Source organism: Mobula birostris, chromosome 2, assembly GCF_030028105.1.
Source record: "Mobula birostris isolate sMobBir1 chromosome 2, sMobBir1.hap1, whole genome shotgun sequence".
NCBI lineage: Eukaryota > Metazoa > Chordata > Chondrichthyes > Myliobatiformes > Myliobatidae > Mobula > Mobula birostris.
The window spans coordinates 186893337-186917936 of NC_092371.1; the positions used below are offsets into that span (position 1 = coordinate 186893337).

The 24600-nt window shown below is 41.2% G+C and overlaps 1 protein-coding gene across 6 annotated transcripts in view; it reads right to left on the reverse strand.

Annotated features, from left to right (window-relative positions):
- LOC140209849 (probable E3 ubiquitin-protein ligase RNF144A-A) overlaps positions 1-24600 on the reverse strand; it is a 104991-nt gene that overhangs the window by 30285 nt on the left and 50106 nt on the right. For 2 of the 6 annotated variants that reach the window (XM_072278420.1, XM_072278429.1), the window contains 4 exons: positions 17373-17449; positions 14184-14348; positions 5945-6049; positions 5578-5638 (listed from right to left, as the gene is read on the reverse strand). In XM_072278420.1, coding sequence (XP_072134521.1) covers positions 5578-5638; positions 5945-6049; positions 14184-14318 — 301 coding nt within the window. In that variant the 5' untranslated portion in view covers positions 14319-14348; positions 17373-17449. Of the gene's footprint in view, positions 1-5577; positions 5639-5944; positions 6050-6204; positions 6368-6404; positions 6442-14183; positions 14349-17372; positions 17450-17850; positions 17921-24600 lie in introns of those variants that run through there. The other 4 variants (XM_072278447.1, XM_072278438.1, XM_072278465.1 and 1 more) reach the window with 4 other exon arrangements.

The window sequence follows — 24600 nt, forward strand, 5'->3', positions numbered from 1 at the left end:
GATCTCCTATATGGTTCCCAAAGCTTATAGCTGTTGAATAGCAGCCATGGGAGTGATGGGTGCCTTTAATGGGTGAGCCCTCTGTGATTAAAACATGACAAAGCAAAAGAAGATGGCCAGTCCATCATGGGAAAAGGCCTCCCCACCACTGAGCACATCTACATGGAATACTGTCACAGGAAAGCAGCATCTAGCAGAGACTCCCACCACCAAGACCATGCCCTCTTCTCACCAATGCCAGCAGGCAAAAGGTGCAGAAGCCCCAGGACCCACAACAGCAGACTGAAGAACAGTTATTACCCCTCAACCATCAGACTTGTGAACCAGAGGGATAATTTCACTCACCCCACCCCTGAACTGCTCCCACAATTTTCAAAAACTCTTCATGTTCTCCATATTTATTGCTTATCGATGATTATTTTTTCTGTTGTATTTGCACAGTTGGTTGCCTTTTGCACATTGGTTGATCTGTTGGGTGCGATCTTCCATTGATTCCATTATGTTTCTTGGATTTACTGAGTATGCCCGCAAGAAAATGAATCTCAGGGCTGTACAATGCCAATTCATCACGCCCCCGTGCTCCCCCCACCCCCGGAAGTTTTCATGTTTTACAACAGTGGATTCACAGTGGATTTTTTGGCCTTTTTTAAGAACACTACTACTACATCGACTCAGGCCTAGGGGGCCGGCGTCGGGCACAATGACAGACTCTCCACTTCTCTCTCATCAGTGTGTTTAGTTCATCTACATTAGCCGCGCCATTGTCTTCTAGGAGCATGTTGACCATAGTCTTGGGAGGGCACCCAGGGTTCATCCTCCCGTGCTTGGGCTCCCATATGATGACTAGGCTGGCAGGTAGCTCAGGGAAGTAGACAGTGCCCTGATAGTTGCAGTCTTCTCACCTCGATTTTAGTGGAGAGCAACAGTAGGTTGTTACAGAGCTCAAAATTCATCATGTGCTGTTGCCAACTCACATCAACCAGTTTAAAACACTGATCAACAGAAAAAGACTCTTTCCCGTCAAAGTGAAAACAAATTTCTACAAATTGGTCTAAACTTATTCTAATTATTAAACATAAAATAATTCACTGCATAATTATTCAGCCAAGTCAGTATTTAGTAGCAATTACAGCCTTGAGTCTGTGCGGATAGGTCTCCATCAGCTTTGCACATCCGGACACTACAATTTTTCCCCATTCTTCTTTACAAAACTGCTCAAGCTCTTGTCAGATTGCATGAGGATTGGGAGTGAACAGTCTTTTTCAAATCCAGCCATAAATTCTCAGTTAGATTGAGGTCTGGACACTGACTTGGCCACTCCAGAACATGAATGTTGTTCTTAAGCCATTCCTGTATAGCTTCGGCTTTATGCTTGGGGTCATTGTCACGGTGTCCCCACAGCACAACGCAGCCACCACCATGATTCATGGTAGGGACTGTGTGTTTTTGATGATGTGCGGTGGTTGGCTTACACCAAACATAGCATATAGTCAGGTAGCCAAGAAGCTCAATTTTGTTTTCATCAGACCACAGAATCTTCTTCCAGCTGACTTGAGTGTCTCCCACATGCCTTCTGGCAAATTCTATTTGAGATTTCATGTGAGCATTTCCCCCCACCCCCAACAGTGGCTTTCTCTTTGCCACTCTCCCATAAAGCTGTGACTGGTGAAGCACCCAGGCAACAGTTATATGCAGTCTTTTCCCATCTCAGCCATTGAAGCTTGTAACTCCTCCAGAGTTGTCGTAGGTACCTAGATGGCCTCCTTGACTCGTCCCCTTCTTGCATGGTCACTCAGTTTTTGAAGATGGCCTGCTCTATACAGATTTACAGCTGTCCCATATTCTTTCCATTTCTTGATGATTGACTTAATTGTACTCCAAGGGATATTCAGTGACTTGGACATTTTCTTGTATCCATCTCCTGACTTGTGCTTTTCAATAACCTTTTCACAGAGTTGCTTGGAGTGTTCTTTTGTCTTCATGGTGTAGCTTTTGCCAGGATACTGACTCACCAGCCATTGGACCTTCCAGATACAGGTGTATTTTTACTACCCCTCCCCCTTTATTACAATCAATTGAAGCACCTTGGCTGCACACAGGTGATCTCCATTTAACTAATTATGTGACTTCTAAAACCAATTGGCTGCACCAGTGTTGATTTGGTGTGTCATTATAAAGGGGGTGAATACCTAGGCAATCCATTACTTTGTGTTCAATATTTGTAATTAATTTAGATCATTTTGTAGAGATCTGTTTTTATTTTGACAAATCTTTTGATCAAAGTCAAAAAAAGCCAAATTAAATCCATTGTAATTCAATGTTCTGAAACTATAAAAATTGATCATTTCCAAGGAGGGCAAGTACCTTTTAATAGGCTCTGTATAAGGTGACATATATACTTTGATAATAAATTTACTTTGAACCTTGGCATGTGAAAATGTGGAATCACATAGGACCCATTTCCGTGCTTGTTTCTGGGAACAGATGTCAGCTAGGTTGTCATTTCAACAAACTTCACAACTTTCTACAGGTTATCTCTGATTTGTTAATGCTAATCATAGCCACCTATTGGAGTATAATCTAATTTCTAAACAATAGTTTAATTTCCCATCTGACATGTTATGTTTCCTCAGCAACTCACTCAGCAATGGAATCTTGTATCCCTATCCCCACCAATAAATGCTGCACCAAAGGCTTATTACTAGTTATTCACCTAGTAATTGATTTACTTTGGCATCCAGCAGAGTTAACTGCTTGTTATAATTATTCACCATGTCCAAGTAACATTGTTACTCATAAACTGTTTTCTCATGGGCTGCTTAACACTGTCTGGCATTTTCTTTAAGAGAATAATTAACCTCTGAACATACAAATGCTTAAACCAGATGGACACACTAGAGCCCCGGGGGGTAAATTCCACCACTACAGAAAGACAGAGAAAACTATTATTATTATTGGGCAAGAACACACACAGCTGTGTGCATGGATTTTGATTACACATAATTGGATTTTTGGTCCAGTTACACTTTTAGGATGCAATTCTCATGTTGAAATTCATGGTCATGGCAAGAATGAAGTTCATCAGTTGAAAAGTCTAGCACTAGATCCACAGTAGTACTTGGATAGAAGAGGGAGAAGGATGCAGACCGTGCAAGTATGCTGTGGTTGGAAACAGCCTGCAGGTTCAATATGGAACATTTCTACTTTCCCTAGCTGTCAATTGAGAAAGTGGGAAGATTTTCCATTATCTTTGAAGAGCAGCTTCCAGAATTCCATTTGAGGTTTGCTCGCAGGCAGAGAAAATTGGATTGAATCTTTGGGAAACATGTGATCTAATATAATCCAATTTAGCAGTGAAATCAGGAAGAGAGGATTGGGTCAAGGCTGTACAAATTATGGGCTTGATAGTTAATCAAGGCAAATACTTGGGATGACCAAGCAACATCCTAGCCAACAAAGAGTTCAAGGCAAACTATTTCAGCTACATACATTGCAAACAAAAACAGATGAGCTGCTTTACACTTATGACTATGATCTATGATTTACATCTATGATCACAGCTCCACGAAGAAAGCAAATGACAAATCAAAAGCACTTATGTTTGGTTACATGTGTATTTACATACACATTTGAATACTGAACACACCCACAATCGATGTTTTTGATGCTGTTTAGAGCCTAGCCATTTGAATGCATTAATACTTTTCCATAACAGTAATAGCTTCAGTTAATAGAGTTCCTGCTCTATGGCTCTGTATGTCTGATTTTTTTTTCCTTTAGAACTGAATAATGTGTGGATAAAAATACACCTTTGCATTACGATATGACACCGCTCTCTCCAGTGAGTGGAACACCCTCCTAAACCTAACTTCCATTAATGCCCCTCACCCCCTTCATACCCCATCCCTTATTTTTTTTTAAATTTTCCCCTTTTTCCCCTTTTTAATCCCTCTGTCCCTCTCACTATACTCTTTGCCTGCTCTCCATCCTCTGGATTCCCCTCCCCCTTGCTTTCTCCCTAGGCTTCCTGTCCCATGATCCTCTCCCTTCTCCAGCCTTGTATCCCTTTTGCCAAACAACTTTCCAGCTTTTAGCTCCATCCCTCCCCCTCCTGTCTTCTCCTATCATTTCAGATCTCCCCCTTTCAAATCTCTTACTGTCTCTTCTTTCAGTTAGTCATGATGAAGGGTCTCGGCCCAAAACGTCGACTGTACCTCTTCCTAGTGATGCTGCCTGGCCTGCTGCGTTCACCAGCATTTTTTGTGTGTGTTGCTTGAATTTCTAGCATCTGCAGATTTCCTCATGTTTGCCTCCTAAACCTTGATAGTTTCATGCTAAACAATGGAAATCAATTTCATCCCATTAAGTCTCACTGGAGTTCAGCAGGCATGTGGACCAGCAGAGCAGCACACAAAAGTCTATCTTCAAATAAAAAAGTTTTGCTTTTTTCTAGCCATCACGTATTTTTTATGATCCATATATGCACTTTGATTCTACGCTGGAATTAATACTTTTCCCTTTATTCAAGCTGTTCTGCCAAATCATATTCTAGCACCTGGCTAAAACATATCTCGTCCTGGGTAGTACAAGGCCAGTTATAGCTCAAAGTTAAAACACACTACACCCTTGTACTACGCAGTCTGCTTGCAGGGTGCAGGTACTCTATAAATGGTTTCACAAAGCTTCTGATTCATATTTCTTCTTTACATCCATAATACAAAGTATTAAAGGGCTATAAGTTTTCTAACTTGTTTTTATAATATTAATAATGTGACATATGATGTTCTTCTAAAAACCATGTACATGCACGTTTGAAGCAGTTTATAAAAGATGATGTTACTTTGAACAAAGCAAGGGAATTCAACTGATGCTGGCTCCACCAGCAGCCAGCAAAGACTTGATGGGCCTATTATACCACAACAGTTCCTCAGTTTTATGAGTATCATGATCTGATGAGGGGTGTTTTAGCAAAGCAATGCTCTTGCATATCAAAAGAAGGTACTCAGATATTCTCTCAATAAGAAAACAGTCACTGCCTGGCCAATGTGTAGAGTAAACAACAGGAATTCTGCAGATGCTGGAAATTCAAGCAACACACATCAAAGTTGCTGGTGAACGCAGCAGGCCAGGCAGCATCTCTAGGAAGAGGTACAGTCGACATTTCAGGCCGAGACCCTTCGTCAGGACTAACGGAAGGAAGAGCTAGTAAGAGATTAGAATGTGTAGAGTGTTTATTGCTTGTCACTCATTCGTGCAAGCCAGACTGTTGTCTTGCTGAATCAGGACCTGAGCTGCTTCATCATCTTCCAAGATGAAAATGAAACAATGCTACAGGTTCCCTTTCTCTTGACAAACAGTGTTTAGCCAAAATGAATGGGAAAGCAAAATAGCAGGATAGGCAATTATATTGACAAACAGTCTATTACTATGTGCTGCAGTGATTGGTAAATTTGACCAATATTCCAAAATCAGGTTGCTTAAAATCTTCAAATACAAGAATTACAACTAAAATCAAAAAGAATTGAAAAATAAGAAAAAATACAAAGCATTTACCAGTATATATTACAATTTACTTGCCTTTTTCAAACTGCAGTCTTTTATATCTTTGCATAAGTTCTGCTGCTACAATGCATTCAATCTGTTCGTAAGATAAACAATGAGAAACAGTTATGGAATGGAAAAAAAACAAGCTAAAAGGATGACAAAGTGCTCAGTAAAGATTTCTGAGAGCAGTTTTGGAGTTTGTGTGTTATACTTTGAAATAATTTATGTCAGCATATTTGTAATGAGAAAGCCCCCAAGATATAATAATCCAATACTAAATATTATTTCTGGGATGAAGAGAAAGTCAAAGATTCACCCTGGTGAGTGCACAGCGACATGGAGAGTGTTACAAAAGCCTTATAATTTATATAATTTCTTTATTATTAAATTTGAGAAATACCTCATTTTCCTGTAGGTGGCCTCTCTTAGGACAAGCAGCATCAGGACAGCTAACTGCAGATTCCAAGCCCTCCTTTATTAAAAGCTCCACATATTGCTTCAGACACTGTTGGCAAACCAGAGAGAAGTTTGACATATATTCTCTCCACTATATGGGTGAATTTTCATTGCATCTAGATATGCCAAGGCCGTTGAAATTCACATGATTTAAGTATACTTTGTGCCCAGTTCCACCCAGCCCTACCCCTCAAAAATCAATACCTGTAACTGACTGGAAGTCTGAGAAGAGTTCATTCTTCAGCAAGTCTTAACATTGGAGCAGCAGTATGTTGTGGTGTCATGTGATTCAAGAGATATTATGCAAGCTTTCAAATAAGATTGCCAGTTAGTAGCAGAGTATTAGCAGGCTTGTGCTATGGATGAATAGCTTATAGAAGCTGGATTAAAACTGACAAACTTACAATACATAGAGACGTTTGTCCCAGCAACTTCAGCTAGCTAAAAAAAAAAAGTGAAAGACTTGAGTTGATTTATTTTCTATTTAGAGATACAGCACAGTAAAAATGCAGAGCAGACTTGATAGGCCAAATGGCCTAATTCTGCTCCGAGGTCATGGTCTCCTATAGTAACAGACCCTTCTCACTCAGAAAACCTGGTCTGCCCAATTACACACGTGACCACTTAACCCGCACATCTTTGAGATGTGGAAGAAACAGAAACACACACGGTCACATGGGGAATGTACAAACTGCTTACAGACAGCAGTGGAATTGTACCCTGGTCATTGGCACTGTAAAGGCTTACACTAACTACTGCACTAATGTAAAACCCTTTATACTGTGTTGTTCATAACCAAAGTGCTTTAGCACTGAGTACCTTGTTTTCCTAAGTCTACTCTTATTATACATTTGCAAACAATTTGCACACAAGAATCTACAAATGGTGATGAATCTATGACCGATCATTCTGTTCTAGTGATATTGGGTGAGGGACAATACTGATTGCATATAGCTATGACAGCAGTAAGATCCAATTTTACCATTAATCAAGAATGCAATATCCTCTCCTTCCTCTCTTATGGTAAGGTGGCAGTTTGGATTAAAAGCAGGAGATGGCCCTAATCCCACAGGCCCATAACTCAGGTGAATTTTAAGATGGCATTGGTGATACATGATGGTTTGCCTGCAAAACACAAAACCTCTAGAGATACTTCTTCTGAACTACTATCGCTATGAGTGAATAGTCAACATTTTGGGCTGAGACCCTTCATCAGGACTGGAAAAAGCAGATTAGAAGTAAGAATAAGAATTGGGGGAGGAAAGGAAGAGGTACAAGGTACTAGGTAATAGATGAAAGCAGGAGACGGGGAGGGGTGAAGTAAAGAGTTGGGAAGTCAACTGGTGAAAAAGATGGAGGGCTGGACAAGGGAATATCTGGTCGGACAGGACAAAAGGCCATGGAAGAAAGGGAAGGGGGAGGAACACCAGAGGAAGGTGATGGGTAGGTAAAGAGAAGGTGAGAAAGGGAAATGGGAATGGGGAATAGTGAAGGAAAAGGAGGGGGGTCTACTACTAGAAGTTCAAGAAATCAATGTTCACGCCATCCTCCAACCCAAGTGTGCCCTCATCACAGCAGTAGAGGAGGCCATGGACTGACATGTCAGAATGGGAATGGGAAGTGGAATTGAAATGGCTGGCCATCGGGAAATCCCACTTTTTCTGGTGGATGGAGCATAGGTGCTTAGCGAAGCAGTCTCCTAATCTACATCAGATCTCACCGATATACAGGAGCAGCAGGTACAGTAGATAACCCCAATAGAAGTGTCACCTCACCTGGAAGGACTGCTTGGTGCCCTGAATGGTAGTGATGGAGGAGGTGTAGGGGCAAGTGTAGCACTTGTTCCACTTTCAAGGATAAATACCAGGAGGAAGATCAGTGGGGTGGGACAAATGGACAATGGAGTCGCGTAGGGAGTGATCCCTGCAGAAAGCAGAAAGTGAGGAGGGGAAGGTGTGCTTGGTGCTGGGATCCCATTGGAGATGGTGTAAGTTACAGAGAATTATGTGTTGGATGCAGAGGCTAATGGGGTGGTAGGAACCCTTTCCCTGGTGGGGTGGCAGGAGGAACAGGTGAGGGCAGAAGTGCATGAAAGGAAAGATGCGGGTGAGGCCAGTGTTGATGGAGGAAGAAAACCCCTTTCTTTGAAGGAGGAGGATATCTCATTAGCTCTGAAATGAAAAGTCGCACGTTGAGAGCAAATGCAGCGGAGAAAGAGCAATTGAGAGAAGGGGGTGGCATTTTTACAAGTAACCGGGTGGGAAGAGGAATAGTCCAGGTGGATGTGAGAAACAGTGAGTTTATAAAAGATATCAGTGGATAATCTGCCTCCACAGATAAAGAAAGGTGAGCAAAATGGACCACGTAAATTTGAGAGTAGGGTGGAAGTTGGAGGCAAAACTGGTGAAGTCAACAAGTGCAGCATGAGTGCAGGAAGCAGCAGCAATGTAGTTGTCAATGTAGTGTAGGAAAAGTGGGGGAGTGATACCGGTGTAGGGTTGGAGCATAGGCTGTTCCACAGAGCCAACAAACAGACAGGCACAGCTGGGACCCATGCAAATCCCCACGGCTACATCTTTTGCTTGAAGGAAGTGGAGAACTTATTGAGAGTGAAGAGCAGTTCTGCCAGACAGAGGAGAGTGGTGGTGAAGGGGAACTGGTTGGGTCTGGTGTCCAGGAAGAAGTGGAGGGCTTTGAAGCTTTCCTGGTGCAGGGATGGAGGAGCGCAGCCTCTTGAAGTACTTGAACTTGACTCTCAAGAATGCAGGTATCACACAGACTTCAAGCCAGACTAAAGTTTCAGGGTATGAAACTTCCTCTCCCCAGAATCTTATTAGCTAATATACAGTAACTGGAGAAGAAGATAGAAAACCTAACTGCACCATTTCTGTATTGGAGGAAAAAGAGGGATTGCTGCTTTCTCTGTTTTACAGAGACATGGCTCACTCTGGACATGGCAGCCCAGACAGAGGCTTTCGCGATTCAAAGAAAGCAAGGGGTGGGGGTTTGTGTTTCATGATAAATTCTTTGTGGTACTCAGATGTAGTGGTCTTGACTCACTCTTTTTCTCCCGATCTGGAACATCTAGTGAGGTGCCATCTATTTAAATTACAAAGTGAGTTCTCCTCTGTGATTATGACTGCCAAAGGCAGATGTTAAGCAAGCATTTTATATACTGAGTGCCATGATTAGCAAACAAGGAACAGCCTACCCTGACACTTTTCATATCATTGCTAAGGTCTTCCACCTGCAGCACCAGGGGTCCCAACACACTCAAACCTTGTTACACTACCATCAGGAATGCCTACTGTATTTGGGGAAATCTTATTACCTTGCTGTCCTCCTCCTACCTGCATACAGGTAGAGACTAAAGAGCAAGGCGCCAGAGACAAGGATAATAAACAGATTGTCATGAGAGAAAAAGGAATGACTTTGGGATTGCTTTGAGTCAGTAGATAGCCATGTTCTCAGGCTTCATGGATGAGCGTTCCCACAAAATCATTTGGAGTCTTCCCCAACCAGAAGCCCTGGATGAACCAAGTGATCCACAATCTGCTGAGAGCTAGATTGCTGGCGTTCAGGACTGGTGACCAAGGAAGGTCTAGGTACAACCTCCAGAAGCCTTCTCAAACACAAGTGGCAATTCTGGACCAAACATGAATCAGAGCAGGATGCTTGATGGCTGTGGCAGGGCTTGAATGCTACCATCTCCTACAACTTCAAACCAAATGACATAGGTGACAACAAGGTTTCACTCCTAGTTGAGCTCAATGCCTTTTATGCTAGATTTGACCAATACAACCTGGAGGCACCTTCACAAGGACTTAATGACTTCGCATTTTTAAGTTTGATTTTGCCTTTCACCAAATTAAAATTACATTGGCTTACTCCAAATAAAATAATATTCAATGCAAGCTTACTTTAAAGCCACTCGTGTCAATTTTTATCCTATCTTACATGATGATATCTCTATAGGCTTTGGACCTTCCATAGAAAGATAACACAAAATATTTATCATCAGTAGAACAATTACAAGGGCTGTTACACCCATGAGTTTACAAAAGTTGCCCATATTACAGAAGGGTTGTATTCCTATGAAGTGGTCTATATTGTGATTTTCAGTAAAGCGATCCACCACACTTATCCCATTAAATCTTATGTTATTGATGAGCTCCTCCGGGATGTTTTCCTCTCATATAAGCCATTTTATCGGCAAAGGCAAAGTGATTGTTATTTTACAGCTAAGGCTAATTAGATTTGGGGAACAAACAAGGATAGTGCAAAAGAAACAACCATGTGTGTCATTTTTCACTCTTAGCCACTCAATACTGCAGGACAATAAGATCTGGATGATACCACGGTGTCAATCGGATTCATAGTCACAGCCAAATATCTCCTTTACAATGCCCTCACCAGACTGAGGATATGTGAACTGGTGTTTCAGAATGTGCTTCTTCATCGACAAGGCATTTTCTTTGAGCCAAGAGCCTCATGGATTGGGAAAGGGATTGGGAAAGGGATAGTATTTAAGGATCATTGCTCATGGGAGAAGGGTGATTTAGAAGGATTTCTGTGGGATAATGGGTTAGAGCAGCATGGTAACTTTAGTGGAAATGGAGTCAAAGCTGAGGGATTACTTGAGGAAGCTGGGCATGGCTGTTGTGGCTTCGCACAATGCATTGCGTCAAAGAAAGTTATAGGCTAAAGAAAATCATTAACAATTACATTAAAAACACAAAGTTAATCATTTTAAATTCAATAAGTAATAGAGACCAGATATATTAATAATCCAAAATTCGTGACAGGATGCAAAATAAATCTCAATGCCAAAAGCTCTTAAAATAGAAAATCTGTTTTGAGTTCCATCCACAGGAGATGATGCATTCAATGTGGAAAATTACTACAAAGCAAAATAAATCTACATTTTGAATTATAAAATATAAGGTGATTCAGCATTATTGGTAAAACAAATTGAGCAATATCTTACAAAATCAAAATTGGAACAAATCATTTAATAGTCATACCAAATCAAGCACCACACTGATAACAGTGAAATAAAAATAAAATCCAGAAACGACAAAGATTTAATTTTGTAGGAATTGTGAATTAAATTACTACACTGGATCCCAGTTAATTAGGACGCATTGGGACCAATACTTTTTGACCCAATTAGCCGAAGCTTTATGGAAATCGTTAAAAAGGAATGAAAAAGACAAACTGCTGTCTAACAGAGTAACAAATTATGTACATAATACAGAACAAATTAAAACACAACCACTACAATACTATAAAACTGGGTATTAGTTCCAATAGTTATCAATGGAGGAATTCAAACAACGGGAATTCTGCAGATGCTGGAAATTCAAGCAACACACATCAAAGTTGCTGGTGAACGCAGCAGGCCAGGCAGCATCTGTAGGAAGAGGTGCAGTCGACGTTTCAGGCTGAGACCCTTCGTCAGGACTAACTGAAGGAAGAGTGAGCAAGGGATTTGAAAGTTGGAGGGGGAGGGGGAGATCCAAAATGATAGGAGAAGACAGGAGGGGGAGGGATGGAGCCAAGAGCTGGACAGGTGATTGGCAAAAGGGATACGAGAGGATCATGGGATAAGAGGTCCGGGAAGAAAGATGGGGGGGGGGGGAACCCAGAGGATGGGCAAGGGGTATATTCAGAGGGACAGAGGGAGAAAAAGGAGAATGAGAGAAAGAATGTGTGCATAAAAATAAGTAACAGATGGGGTACGAGGGGGAGGTGGGACCTTAGCAGAAGTTAGAGAAGTCGATGTTCATGCCATCAGGTTGGAGGCTACCCAGATGGAATATAAGGTGTTGTTCCTCCAACCTGAGTGTAGCTTCATCTTTACAGTAGAGGAGGCAGTGGATAGACATGTCAGAATGGGAATGGGATGTGGAATTAAAATGTGTGGCCACTGGGAGATCCTGCTTTCTCTGGCGGACAGAGCGTAGATGTTCAGCAAAGCGGTCTCCCAGTCTGCGTGGGGTCTCGCCAATATAGAAAAGGCCACATCAGGAGCACCGGACGCAGTATATCACCCCAGTCGACTCACAGGTGAAGTGTTGCCTCACCTGGAAGGACCGTTTGGGGCCCTGAATGGTGGTAAGGGAGGAAGTGTAAGGGCATGTGTAGCACTTGTTCCGCTTACACGGATAAGTGCCAGGAGGGAGATCAGTGGGGAGGGATGTCGGGGTCGAATGGACAAGGGAGTTGTGTAGGGAGCGATCCCTGCGGAATGCGGGGGGGGGGGGGGAGAGAAAGATGTGCTTAGTGGTGGGATCCCGTTGGAGGTGGCGGAAGTTACAGAGAATAATATGTTGGACCCGGAGGCTGGTGGGGTGGTAGGTGAGGACCAGGGGAACCCTATTCCTAGTGGGGTGGCGGGAGGATGGAGTGAGAGCAGATGTACGTGAAATGGGGGAGATGCGTTTAAGAGCAGAGTTGATAGTGGAGGAAGGGAAGCCCCTTTCTTTAAAAAAGGAAGACATCTCCCTCGTCCTGGAATGAAAAGCCTCATCCTGAGAGCAGATGCGGCGGAGATGGAGGAATTGCGAGAAGGGGATGGCGTTTTTGCAAGAGACAGGGTGAGAAGAGGAATAGTCCAGATAGCTGTGAGAGTCAGTAGGCTTATAGTAGACATCAGTGGATAAGCTGTCTCCAGAGACAGAAAGATCTAGGAAGGGGAGGGAGGTGTCGGAAATGGACCAGGTAAACTTGAGGGCAGGGTGAAAGTTGAAGGCAAAGTTGATAAAGTCAACGAGTTCTGCATGCATGCAGGAAGCAGCGCCAATGCAGTCGTCGATGTAGCAAAGGAAAAGTGGGGAACAGATACCAGAATAGGCACGGAACATAGATTGTTCCACAAAGCCAACAAAAAGGCAGGCATAGCTAGGACCCATACGGGTGCCCATAGCTACACCTTTAGTTTGGAGGAAGTGGGAGGAGCCAAAGGAGAAATTATTAAGAGTAAGGACTAATTCCGCTAGACGGAGCAGAGTGGTGGTAGAGGGGAACTGATTAGGTCTGGAATCCAAAAAGCGTAGAGCTTTGAGACCTTCCTGATGCGGGATGGAAGTATATAAGTTCTGGACATCCATGGTGAAAATAAAGCGGTGGGGGCCAGGGAACTTAAAATCATCGAAAAGTTTAAGAGCGTGAGAAGTATCACGAACATAGGTTGGAAGGGATTGAACAAGGGGTGATAAAACAGTGTTGAGGTATGCAGAAATGAGTTTGGTGGGGCAGGAGCAAGCTGAGACAATAGGTCGGCCAGGACAGGCAGGTTTGTGGATCTTGGATAGGAGGTAGAAACGGAAAGTGCGGGGTGTGGGAACTATAAGGTTGGTAGCAGTGGAGGATTTCATCTGGTTCTTTTGATTGACTGTAAAATAACAAAATCAGACCAGACACCTTCACACAATGATTTCAATAATCTTCTAAATCTTCATTTTCATTGTAATATTCAAGATATTGTCGATACCTTCAAATTCTTCGTAGTCGCTAACTTGCTGAAGTAGTGAAATTTTCACTCCCGGCCACTTCCAGCTTCTCCAAGCCTCAATGCTTGAAACCACAATGAGCAATATACAGTTCGGAATTGTCTTACTGCCTATTTCTCACCAACTTCCTGTGATAAAAAATCACTACCTTTTGAACACAAATACACACAACCGGCACTATTTAAAAACTGTTCACTCTAAGCACAGTGTAGTGTCTAACAGCCACACAAGTGCACGCAACTGACACTAGTTAGAATCTGTTCAACAAGTTCCTGTCCCAAATAAGTGGCATAATGTCCCAAATAAACAAAGGGAATTTGGCTATTCCACAATTAGTTTTGTTCTTTAAGAGTTGTCCCAAATAAGTGGCTGCCCTGATTAACTGATGGCCCAAATAACCGGAATCCACTGTATATTAAATAAGCTGATTACAATATTAAAATTTTAAGTTATTCTTCCCATTCTGGGATTTTAAAAGATTTTTGCTATTTCATGCTTTGATGTACAAATTCAACAGTGATAAATTCTGCTTCCTGCAATTTTTATAATTGAAATTGATGAAAGTGTCAAATCTATTGAGACTATTGCATATGGGACAAATGAACACTTTGCAAAATTGGTTCAAGTACCTACAATTGTTAAGAGAGTAACAAAAATAATTATACCAACCAGAGTGCAGAATACACATTGGCACTGTGATATTGTTGTCATTTGCTCCAAAGGATATTCCCCAAGGCACAGTTTACAGGATACAAGGGGATCCAATGCCAGGTCCCATGTAGGCCTATACCTTTCTGTTGTCATTCTATGTTGAATCTGGAAGAAAGAAAATACCTGCAAGTGCAACAATTTAATCACGTTCATTTTTTTTTAATAAAAGCACAACAGAGCTATGAAATGTGATACTGACATTGATGAATTTCCTCAAACTAAACAGCTTTAGTCACATTTAATGTTTACAATGTGCAGAACATAACGTGGCAGGTAAATACGTTATTTTGGGAGGTAAAACTGAGCCGTACACCATACACATCACTGCAGGCATAGTTTTACCAACTTCATTTGGGGGGGGTGGGGGGAGGTTCAAATTCTCCATTAGCTAAAAGGGAATTGATTATTTCAGTTTTTAAACATGCTAGGATTTCATGACACTTTCAAACAAACAACTTGTGTGGAAAATTGTAGTTCAACCTTACATCAAAGTCTCTTGGCCCACTGCGGCTGAGCTAGCTCTTTGAAATAGCTCTCCTGTTAGTCCTAGTACACTGTTTTCTTCATTGTATCATAACCATCTCCGCTCAAGGCATTAATCTGACTTGTTATTCAAAGTTATTATTGAACCTGTCCCCATCAAACTTCCAGCCTATACATTCCAGATCATAATAATTCTCTGCATATTGAACTCATTTAACTTCCATCTCCTTGGTCAATTTTGCTCCTTCTTTGTGATTGCCCTTCTTGCCAGTGGTTGTAGATTCTCCTCTTTCACTCTCCCTTTCGAAAGTCTCTCAACTTCGCTCTAACAACCTACAGGTTCTCCAGTTCTGTAAGTAAATTAAGCCTCCACCCCTGATAAATCTTCTCTACAGTCTTGAAATCTTAAAATGGCACATGGTACTCTAGCTATTTTGTAACCAGCATCTTATATAGGAAAAAAAATGGCATGACTATCTGGCTTTTATCTGCATCTATTCACAGTGAAGGGTTGCAAATACCTTTCTCTTTTTTAATCTTTGTCAAATGGTCATGTCACCTTGGGAGAGCTCTACATGTCAAACCACACAACTTTGTATTGCTACAGCCAATTTACTTTTAAAACCCTGCCTCTAGAAATGTTTGTTTATAAGGAAACTCCTAGTTTACTGACCACTATGTGCAAAATTATCTTACCTCAACTGATTTCTGGGCATTATAATTAGCCTCACTAACTCAGGATAATTTGAAGAAACAAACCCATGTTTCATTTTACCTTCAAGCTTTGAAAAGGCAATTTGGGGGGAAAATATTATCAGAATTTTCTCAGCAATTTAAATCCTTCGCTGAACAAAACACATTAGGTTTAAAAAGGCAACATTGATATAATGAGGACTGTTAGCATATAGAATTCCCTATCAAAAACAGGGCTCAGGGCTGAATTTATAAAAGCAGATAAATAATTGTTAACAGAAAGCCTTGATGAAGTATCAGGGCAATGAGACCAAATGATTATCTTGAGAGATAGCACATGCATGATGGGCCCATTCCGCCGTGCACAATGATGACTTCTCTTCAGGATTCACCCTGCTGCCACCAAAATATTCATCTGCACCCATCAAGCCCTGCCTGAAATTACAATTGAAATGTGGTCGCAGTTCCCAGAAAGAATAAAAAAAAAGAGAAGCTACCGCCAACACCAGGAATAATGATCATCACCACCAAGAAAGTCAGTCTTAAATTTTCATGGGATGAATCATCAATTAATCAAGTAGTAATTGCCTCGCTCATGATAAAGATTAAAATACACCATCCCCAATCTACCCATCTGAGATACACACCTGTCATAGAACAAATGTCATGACATATGTCAGTGATAATGAACTTGATTCTGGTTTTGATTCTAAATTGCACAGTGGAAGCTTTTTCTCGTGCATGAGAAATTACTTACAGTAGTTTACATTGATGAGCAATAACAATTCCAAATATTCTCACCTTGTTACATATTAACTCAGTAAGTTCAAAGTGATTAGAAAACAAATTTAGATGTTTTAAACCATTTTTAATTCAATAATCTTTGTAGTACTACTTCAGATTAGACAGTGATCTGAAAACCTGCTTTAATATTTAAGTGCCAAGTCCACAAGTAAATTAATTCCTTCAGTAAGCAATATCATATCCAATTTAGATGACAGGTCTTAAATATTCTTTGCCACCAAGATATATGCAGTCTCAAGTGTGCTGGTGACATTTTTATGTAAAGGCCCACCACTTGAAAAGACCAGATGGAAAAGAGAGGGGCTACACACCATGTCTTCAAAGATCTTTCTTCCACTCATCATTGCCTGGGAAAGGTGCTTGCTTTGGTGCTGGGGAACTCAAGAGTCAGGATTGGCTTTGGAGTGGGGTGTCAAGATTGTAATCAGCTGGAGGTGGAGAAGGGGGAGGTGGAAAAGAACATTCAGGTCATAATCAGATAGATCAAGGGTGGGCGTGGAAAATATTGGTGATGTGGTGGATGAAAAACAGATTCAGATAGTCAGGAGGCATCAATAATTTCAACTGGGCCAACCAAAAATAAGTTTCCAGCAGCTGGGATCTATTCAAGCAGTTTCACAGCAGCAGCAGCCGCCCCACATATCAAGAAATTAGCAAGATACATGGAAATGGCATCAGCGACACGTGGCACACTGCTGGAGGTCACCATGTCTCCATATCTTCATGTGTGCGGTGCTCAACTGATTCAGAAATACAGTAATAGATCTTCCAATCCTCACAGTATGTCACTAGATTTCCTTACTTTTTTTTCCTCAAAATTTCAGTTGGATAATGCACATATCCTAATATCATTAGCTTGGAAATATTAGTGGAAAATTCTGTAAAACTTTGAGAAGTATGCAACACGGTTTATTAACATGCTGATTTAACAGACAACTTCTTCTTCGGCACTTGGCTCCCAGTGCAGTATAGGCCATCAAACTCATTATTAAGTCTGAATATTTTCCACTCTTTTCCAACAGCAGAAAATGCTGATAACCATAAAATATGCTGCTACATGGCTTTACTAACATGTTCAATTTCTGTAAATTACTATATTAATCAGTTTTAATTGTACATCAATTCTTTCCTTCATGTTTTCAAATTTAGCTGTAGTAATCTACTTACTGGTGGACCAAGTTCCAAACAGGCCAGAGAACAAAGAGGTCATTGGTGGCTGTTCGTAAACATATCATGAAATTGATCTGAAATGACATGCAGAAAATTGTGAGAAGGTTTAAAGACTCAAGTTGGTGCTATAAATCTCACACTGAATTTTAGCTAAATCAAGAAGTTTCAAAACAACTCACTCTCAAAATTTAAGTTTCTATTATAACACTATAACTGGAATAAGCACAGAGTTAGACAAATATTTTTGTGTAACATATTTCAGAAGTATCATTAAAACTCAGTTCTATATACATCCAAAACTATGGTAACATAAGTAAAGATAAGTTACCACTTACATTAAATCTAGCTGAAATTTTGAAGTACATTCCCATACCTACTTTTTTGAGGTTATTTATTTTACATAACCTATCACTTTTTCTGGGCAAGCTCTTAATTAACATAGAACCAAAAATGATACAGTATATGAAGACCTTACCTTCTCACCAATAGGCCAATTGGGATAATCTTTCAAACTCTTTCATCAGATTGGTGCAATTTTCCCTATATTTCCATAATATCCATCACCTTACAGAAATTGCCACTGAAACTGCTTCTTCCACCCTTCCAGGCAGTGTCAGAACCTCTTAACCATGTCAGCATGTTTTTATGCATTGAGCAGCTGACACATGATTGGTTGATTAGATATTTGTATTGACAAGCAGGTGGCCACTGATTGCAAGTCATTTGTGATACAGTTTTGTAAAATCTCTTCCAGACTTTCTCCAATGCTTTAACATCTCCCTTAAGAGCAGTTCTCAGAAAAAGACACAAATCTCCAGCTGTAACTAACCAGAGCACGGTGCAGCTTGTTTGCTTTTGTACTTAGTACAATAAACCCAACAATCCCAATTGCATTAGCAACCTTCTCATCATGTAACACCATCTTTAAAGATTTACCCATACCATATTTCTCCCTTTATTTTCAGGAAGGGATTCACTTCCTCGAAGTGTGGGTGATGGAGGTTTGGAGCATGCCTCCTCAGCTGCACACCACAATTCTCAGCAGATACAGGGCGAGGCAAACTGGATGCAATGGGCCAGGCAAAGTGTCAGACTCACTGATCTTTACTGTCCCTATCAGCATATTTGTCAAGCACTAGTGTTTTTTTTAAGATTCAGACCACCAGCGAGTTACTGACTAACGTGGATATAGCTGGGGAACCACAGTGGATAAACTTAGAGGGATAATAAACCATGGTTTCAGGTGGGAGATTGCAAATTCAGAGCAAAATTAATTGAGAGTATTCAAAAATAAAGCAAATAAATTGATGCTGACCTGCTGTATAAATTATATTAATAATTCTTAGCATTATTGCACCTATTTTTATAATTTTACACTATAACTAGATTTTTAACATTAAAAAAACTTGAACTTTGCTGCCTACATGATTATATGCCTCTAATCTAAGTACTGACACATAAAATATATGTAATAGATTAACTAAATAAACAGAGCTGGATCTTCCATTACCACACCAGCTGTAAAACTGGAAAATAATTGCATTCATCCATGGAATTTCTGACTTGCAGTGCTGGCACCAGCCTCAGCTGGTGCCAGCATCTTCTGACCTGCCTACTTCTGCAATGTGAATCTCTTAAACCAGGAAGCATACATTGTGCCAGATTAGTCACAGCGAACACATCCAAACAAAAGGAGTTTATCCGTGAGCAGGATCTCAGCACTGGCCCAGCCACCATGGTGTTATATACCATAATTGTTCAAACCGGAACAAAAAAAAATTGTCAAAGGAAAAGCAATCTGCAATTTGGGCCAAAAAAGCTGTCCTACTACAACTAGTAGATAAAGTGTTGTTTTATAGCAAGTAGTGGATAGACAGATGAAATAGATCATGCAATCCGTCTACAAGAAGATGTTGTAGCATTGTTGTCTCAAAGCATGTTCAGATAACCCAATACCTTTTCTTGCACCTGAAATGAAAACTCGGTTTCTTTCACCATGGGTGATGCCTTTCTTGGTGAGCACCTCAAGCCTGATCTGCACAAACACGAGGAAATCTGCAGATGCTGGAATTTCAAGCAACACACATAAAAACTGCTGGTGAACACAGCAGGCCAGGCAACATCTACAGGAAGAGGTACAGTCGATGTTTCGAGCCGAGACCCTTTGTCCTGCCTGGCCTGCTGCGTTCAACAGCAATTTTTATATGTGTTGCTTCAAGCCTGATCTGTTTTACTTCAACTTTCTAGCATCTGCAGTATTTTGCGCAAAAGAACTCTGGTTGTTTATACCGATTATATTTCCCTGCACATACTTTTCCACATATGTCCTCTTTCTGAGAATATGAGCTAAGGTTTCTAATCCAAGGAGTTCTATCAAGCAGCTCAGTAGCCAGTAACCGGGAAACGCCCAGAGTTTAAAACTCTAAGAGCGGCTTCAATGCCACAAGTATTAGTTCAGCATTCAGGCCAGTGAAGAGAAACACATAGGCTGGACTACAAATCACAGATAACCTGATACAAACCTCAAAGCATCACTCCCATTTAAGATTTATAGACAAAATGAATATATTCTCTATTAAAATATAATATATTATTCAGGGGCTGCCTGTGGAACTTCATTAAATCTTATTGCTAACCCTAATGTGCAAAGTTGATGAAAAATAAAAGCAAAATGAAAAATTATATTCAACTTACAATGCAAGATACATCAGAAAATTCCAGTCATTTTAATTTTTAAATTACCTTGGATATTTGTGAACAGCAAACTGCTAGTTATAAGTGTGGCCCAAAAACGTTCACTGGTAGAATTTTGTAACAAACATGCGGTTCAACTCAATAGAATAAAACTGCATAGAAGTTGATTCATTATATGGCAACTTCACAAAACGCGAGTTAGACCTTGCTCGGAGCCCTGTGGGGAGCTCCAGTTGGCACACTATCGATAGGATGTGGTTGCAGAGTTTGGAAGACGTTACTTATGGGGAGAGATTTGTATAAGTGCTGGAAGAACTCAGCAGGCCAGACAGCATCTATGGAAAAGACTATAGTCAATGTTTTGGCCAAGACTCTTCATCAGCACTGAAGAAAAAAAGATGAGGAGTTAGAAAATGGGGGGAGGATAGGAAAAAACACAAGGTGATAAGTGAAACTGGGGGGGCAGGGGAGAGTTGAAGTAAAGAGCTGGGAAGTCGACTGGTGGAAGAGATACAGGGCTGGAGAGAGGGCAATCTGACAGGAGAGAGCAGAAGGCCATGGAAGAAAGAAAAGTGGGAGAAACACCAGAGGGAAGTGATGGGCACATAAGGGGATAAAGTGAGAGGGTAAAGGGATTGGGGAATAGTGAAGGGGTGGGGGCATTACTAGAAGTTCGAGAATTTGATGTTCATGCCAACAGGTTGGAAGCTAGCTAGACGGAGTATAAGGAATGAAGTTTGTTATCCCTGGAACAAAGGGGGCTGAGGGGGCACTTGATAGAGGTGTGCAAATTATAAAGACACAGATAAGATACAGTTGAAATCATTTCTCATGGTAATGTTACTCAAAAACAAGGTGTAAGATCAGAGGAAGGAGCTTTAAAAGAGATTTGTAAAAGTAAAGTTTTTTTTAAACACAGAGTGGTTGATATCCAGAACTCACTGTCAGAGGAGTTGCTGGAGTCAGATATAGTTACCAAGATAAAGAGATACAGAGAAAGGCACAGACAGGCAAACTGAATCGTGTAGATGGAAAGAAATGGTCAGCAAGGTCATGGCAGCTGTAGTCTCATTGCATGACGACTCTGCTATTGTCTGTGACAAAGCGTGTAAATGTCTTCAGGGAAAGAGAGCAGGATCGTAAAATGCAATTTTTTTAATATTATTAAAGTTGTGAATTAATAACAACCCAACAAATGTTCTAGAAAAATCCTGAATGTCATTTCACAGTCCTTGTAACCTTGAACATTGCAGCTAAATGTGTTTCCATACAATTATTACGTAGTCCAATCCACAACAAAAACGGTTGGCTATATGTATATCTGTCAGGAACTGGAATACTTTTCATGCATGGCTAAATAAATTAGACCATAGGACCATAAGATATAGGAGCAGAATTAGGCCATTTGGTCCATCGAGTCTGCTCTACCATTTCATCATGGCTGATCCTTTTTCTCTCTCCTGCATTCCCCTCATATCCTTTCATGTCTTGACTAATCAAGAGTCTATCAACCTCTGCCTTAAATATACCTGATGACTGGGTCTCCACAGCACCTGTATAAGACCATAATTATCATTGCACAACAAGCTAAACTTGAAACTACCAAACATCTTCCTGTCCTGTATCTACACCCTACCCACCATATCAGAGGCATTACATAAGGAATTCAAAAATCTTTACTATGGATGTGGAAAGGACATTGGCATGGGCCATAAAAAGCATTAACTTTTAGAGGGTGCAAATGCTCATTTAGAAAGGAAGTATATTGGGAGAAACATGGCTCCATCTACAGTATCAATTAAAATCTAGCAGAGGAAGATGGATTATAGCACTTCCCTGGGAATGGAAAGTCATTTATGGAAGCATTCTCACCTCTAAGTCAGTAAGCCATGAATCAAGTCTCACTGCCCCAGTCCAGACATTCAAGCCTAAAAGTCCAGGATGATGCCTAACTGCAGCATTTTGCCGTATTTCAAGTAGGATATTAAGCCAGAGGTCTGGTGCTGAAGCCCAGCCAGTCACAATAGAAAGGAAAATGATGAAACATTTAGCTTTGTGAGGTGGTTTTAGTGTAAGAGGCAAGAGCTTGCAATTTGCAAAACAGTTTTCAGGCAAATCTCAATGTGATCAGGCACACAGAGTCCACATACAATGGAAAGCTGCTTCTTAAATCAGCTGGTGACCTGGATAAAACACAACTACTACTAACCCAACTAATATCTACTCCCAGAGGTAATGTTAGTTACCACGACAGATACCCCATTTGACTGGAGCACACAGCAGACACTTTGGAAATATGTACATTGGAAGCTCGACAAGCAAGTGATAGGTGTGGCAGAAACTGCTCCCTCTATCTCACTTCTCAATCCTGATTATGAAGTTGTAGAACCTGGGCCTTTGTACCTCCCTCTACAATTGGACACTCGACTTCCGAACCGGAAGACCACAATCTGTGCAGATTAGTGATAACGTGTCCTCCGCACTGACGATGATGCACTGGGGCACCTCAGGGGTGCGTGCTTAGCCCACTGCTCTGCTCTCTATATACACATGACAGTGTGGCTAGGCATAGCTCAAATACCATCTGTAAATTTGCTGACGATACAACCACTGTTGGTAGAATCTCAGATGGTGATGAGAGGGCATACAGATGTGAGATATGCCAACTAGTCACAGCAACAACCTGGTATAATGTCAGTAAGACGAAAGAGCTGATTGTGGACTTCAGGAAGGGTAAGACGAAGGAACACATACCAATCCTCATAGAGGGATCAGAAGTGGAGAGAGTGAGCAGTTTCAAGTTCCTAGGTGTCAAGATCTCTGAGGACCTAACCTGGCCCAACATATCAATGTAGTCATAAAGAAGGCGAGACAGTGACTATACTTCATTAGGAGTTTGAAGAGATTTGGCATGTCAACAAATACACTCAAAAACTTCTATAGTTGTACTGTGGAGAGCATTCTGACAGGCTGCATCACTGTCTGGTATGGAGGGGCTACTGCACAAGACCGAAAGAAGCTGCAGAAGGTTGTAAATCTAGTCAGCTCCATCTTGGGTACTAGCCTACAAAGTACCCAGGACATCTTCAGGGAGCAGTGTCTCAGAAAGGCAGCATCCATTACTAAGGACCTCCAGAACCCAGGACATGCCCTTTTCTCATTGTTATCATCAGGTAGGAGGTATAGAAGCCTGAAGGCACACACTCAGCGATTCAGGAGCAGTTTCTTCCCCTCTGCCATCCGATTCCTAAATGGACATTGAATCTTGGACATTACCTCACTTTTTTAAAATATACAGTATTTCTGTTTTTGTACATTTTTTAAAAATCTATTAATTATACATATACTGTAATTGACTTACTTGCTTATTATCTTTTTTTCTCTGCTAGATTATGTATTGCTGAACTGCTGTTATTAAGTTAACAAATTCCACGTCACATGCCAGTGATCATAAACCTGATTCTGAAAAGCCTCAAACAGGCATTCTTAGAAACATGGAAACATAGAAAACTTACAGCACAATACAGGCCCTTTGACCCACAAAGTTGTGCCGATCATGTCCCTACCTTAGAAATTACTAGGCTTACCTATAGCCCTCTATTTTACTAAGCTCCATGTATCCATCTAAAAGTCTCTTAAAAGACTCTATCATATCTGCCTCCACCACCGTTGCCGGCAGCCCATTCCACGCACTCACCACTCTCTGAGTAAAAAACTTACCCCTCACATCTCCTCCGTACCTACTCCCCAGCACCTTAAACCTATGTCCTCTTGTGGCAACTATTTCAGCTCTGGGAAAAAGCCTCTGACTATCCACATGAGCAATGTTTCTCATCATCTTATACACCTCTATCAGGTCACCTCTCATCCTCCATCACTCCAAGGAGAAAAGGCCAAGTTCACTCAACCTTATTCTCATAAGGCATGTTCCCCAATCCAGGCAACATCCTTGTAAATCTCCTCTGCACCCTTTCTATGGCTTCCACATCCTTCCTGTAGTGAGACGACCAGAACTCAGCACAGTACTCCAAGTGGGGTCTGACCAGGGTCCTATATAACTGCAAAATTACCTCTCGACTCCTAAATTCAATTCCACAATTGATTAAGGTCAATACACCGTATGCCTTCTTAACCACAGAGTCAACCTGCACAGCTGCTTTGAGTGTCCTATGGACTCGTACCCCAAGATCCCGCTGATCCTCCACACTGCCAAGAGTCTTACCATTAATACTATATTCTGCCATCATATTTGACCTACCAAAATGAACCACTTCACACTTATCTGGGTTGAACTCCATCTACCACTTCTCAGCATAGTTTTGCATCCTATCAATGTCCCGCTGTAACATCTGACAGCCCTCCACACTATCCACAACACCCCCAACCTTTGTGTCATCAGCAACTTACTAACCCATCCCTCCACTTCCTCGTCCAGGTCATTTATAAAAATCACGAAGAGTAAGGATCCCAGAACAGATCCCTGAGGCATCCCACTGGTGACCGACTTCCATACAGAATATGACCCATCTAC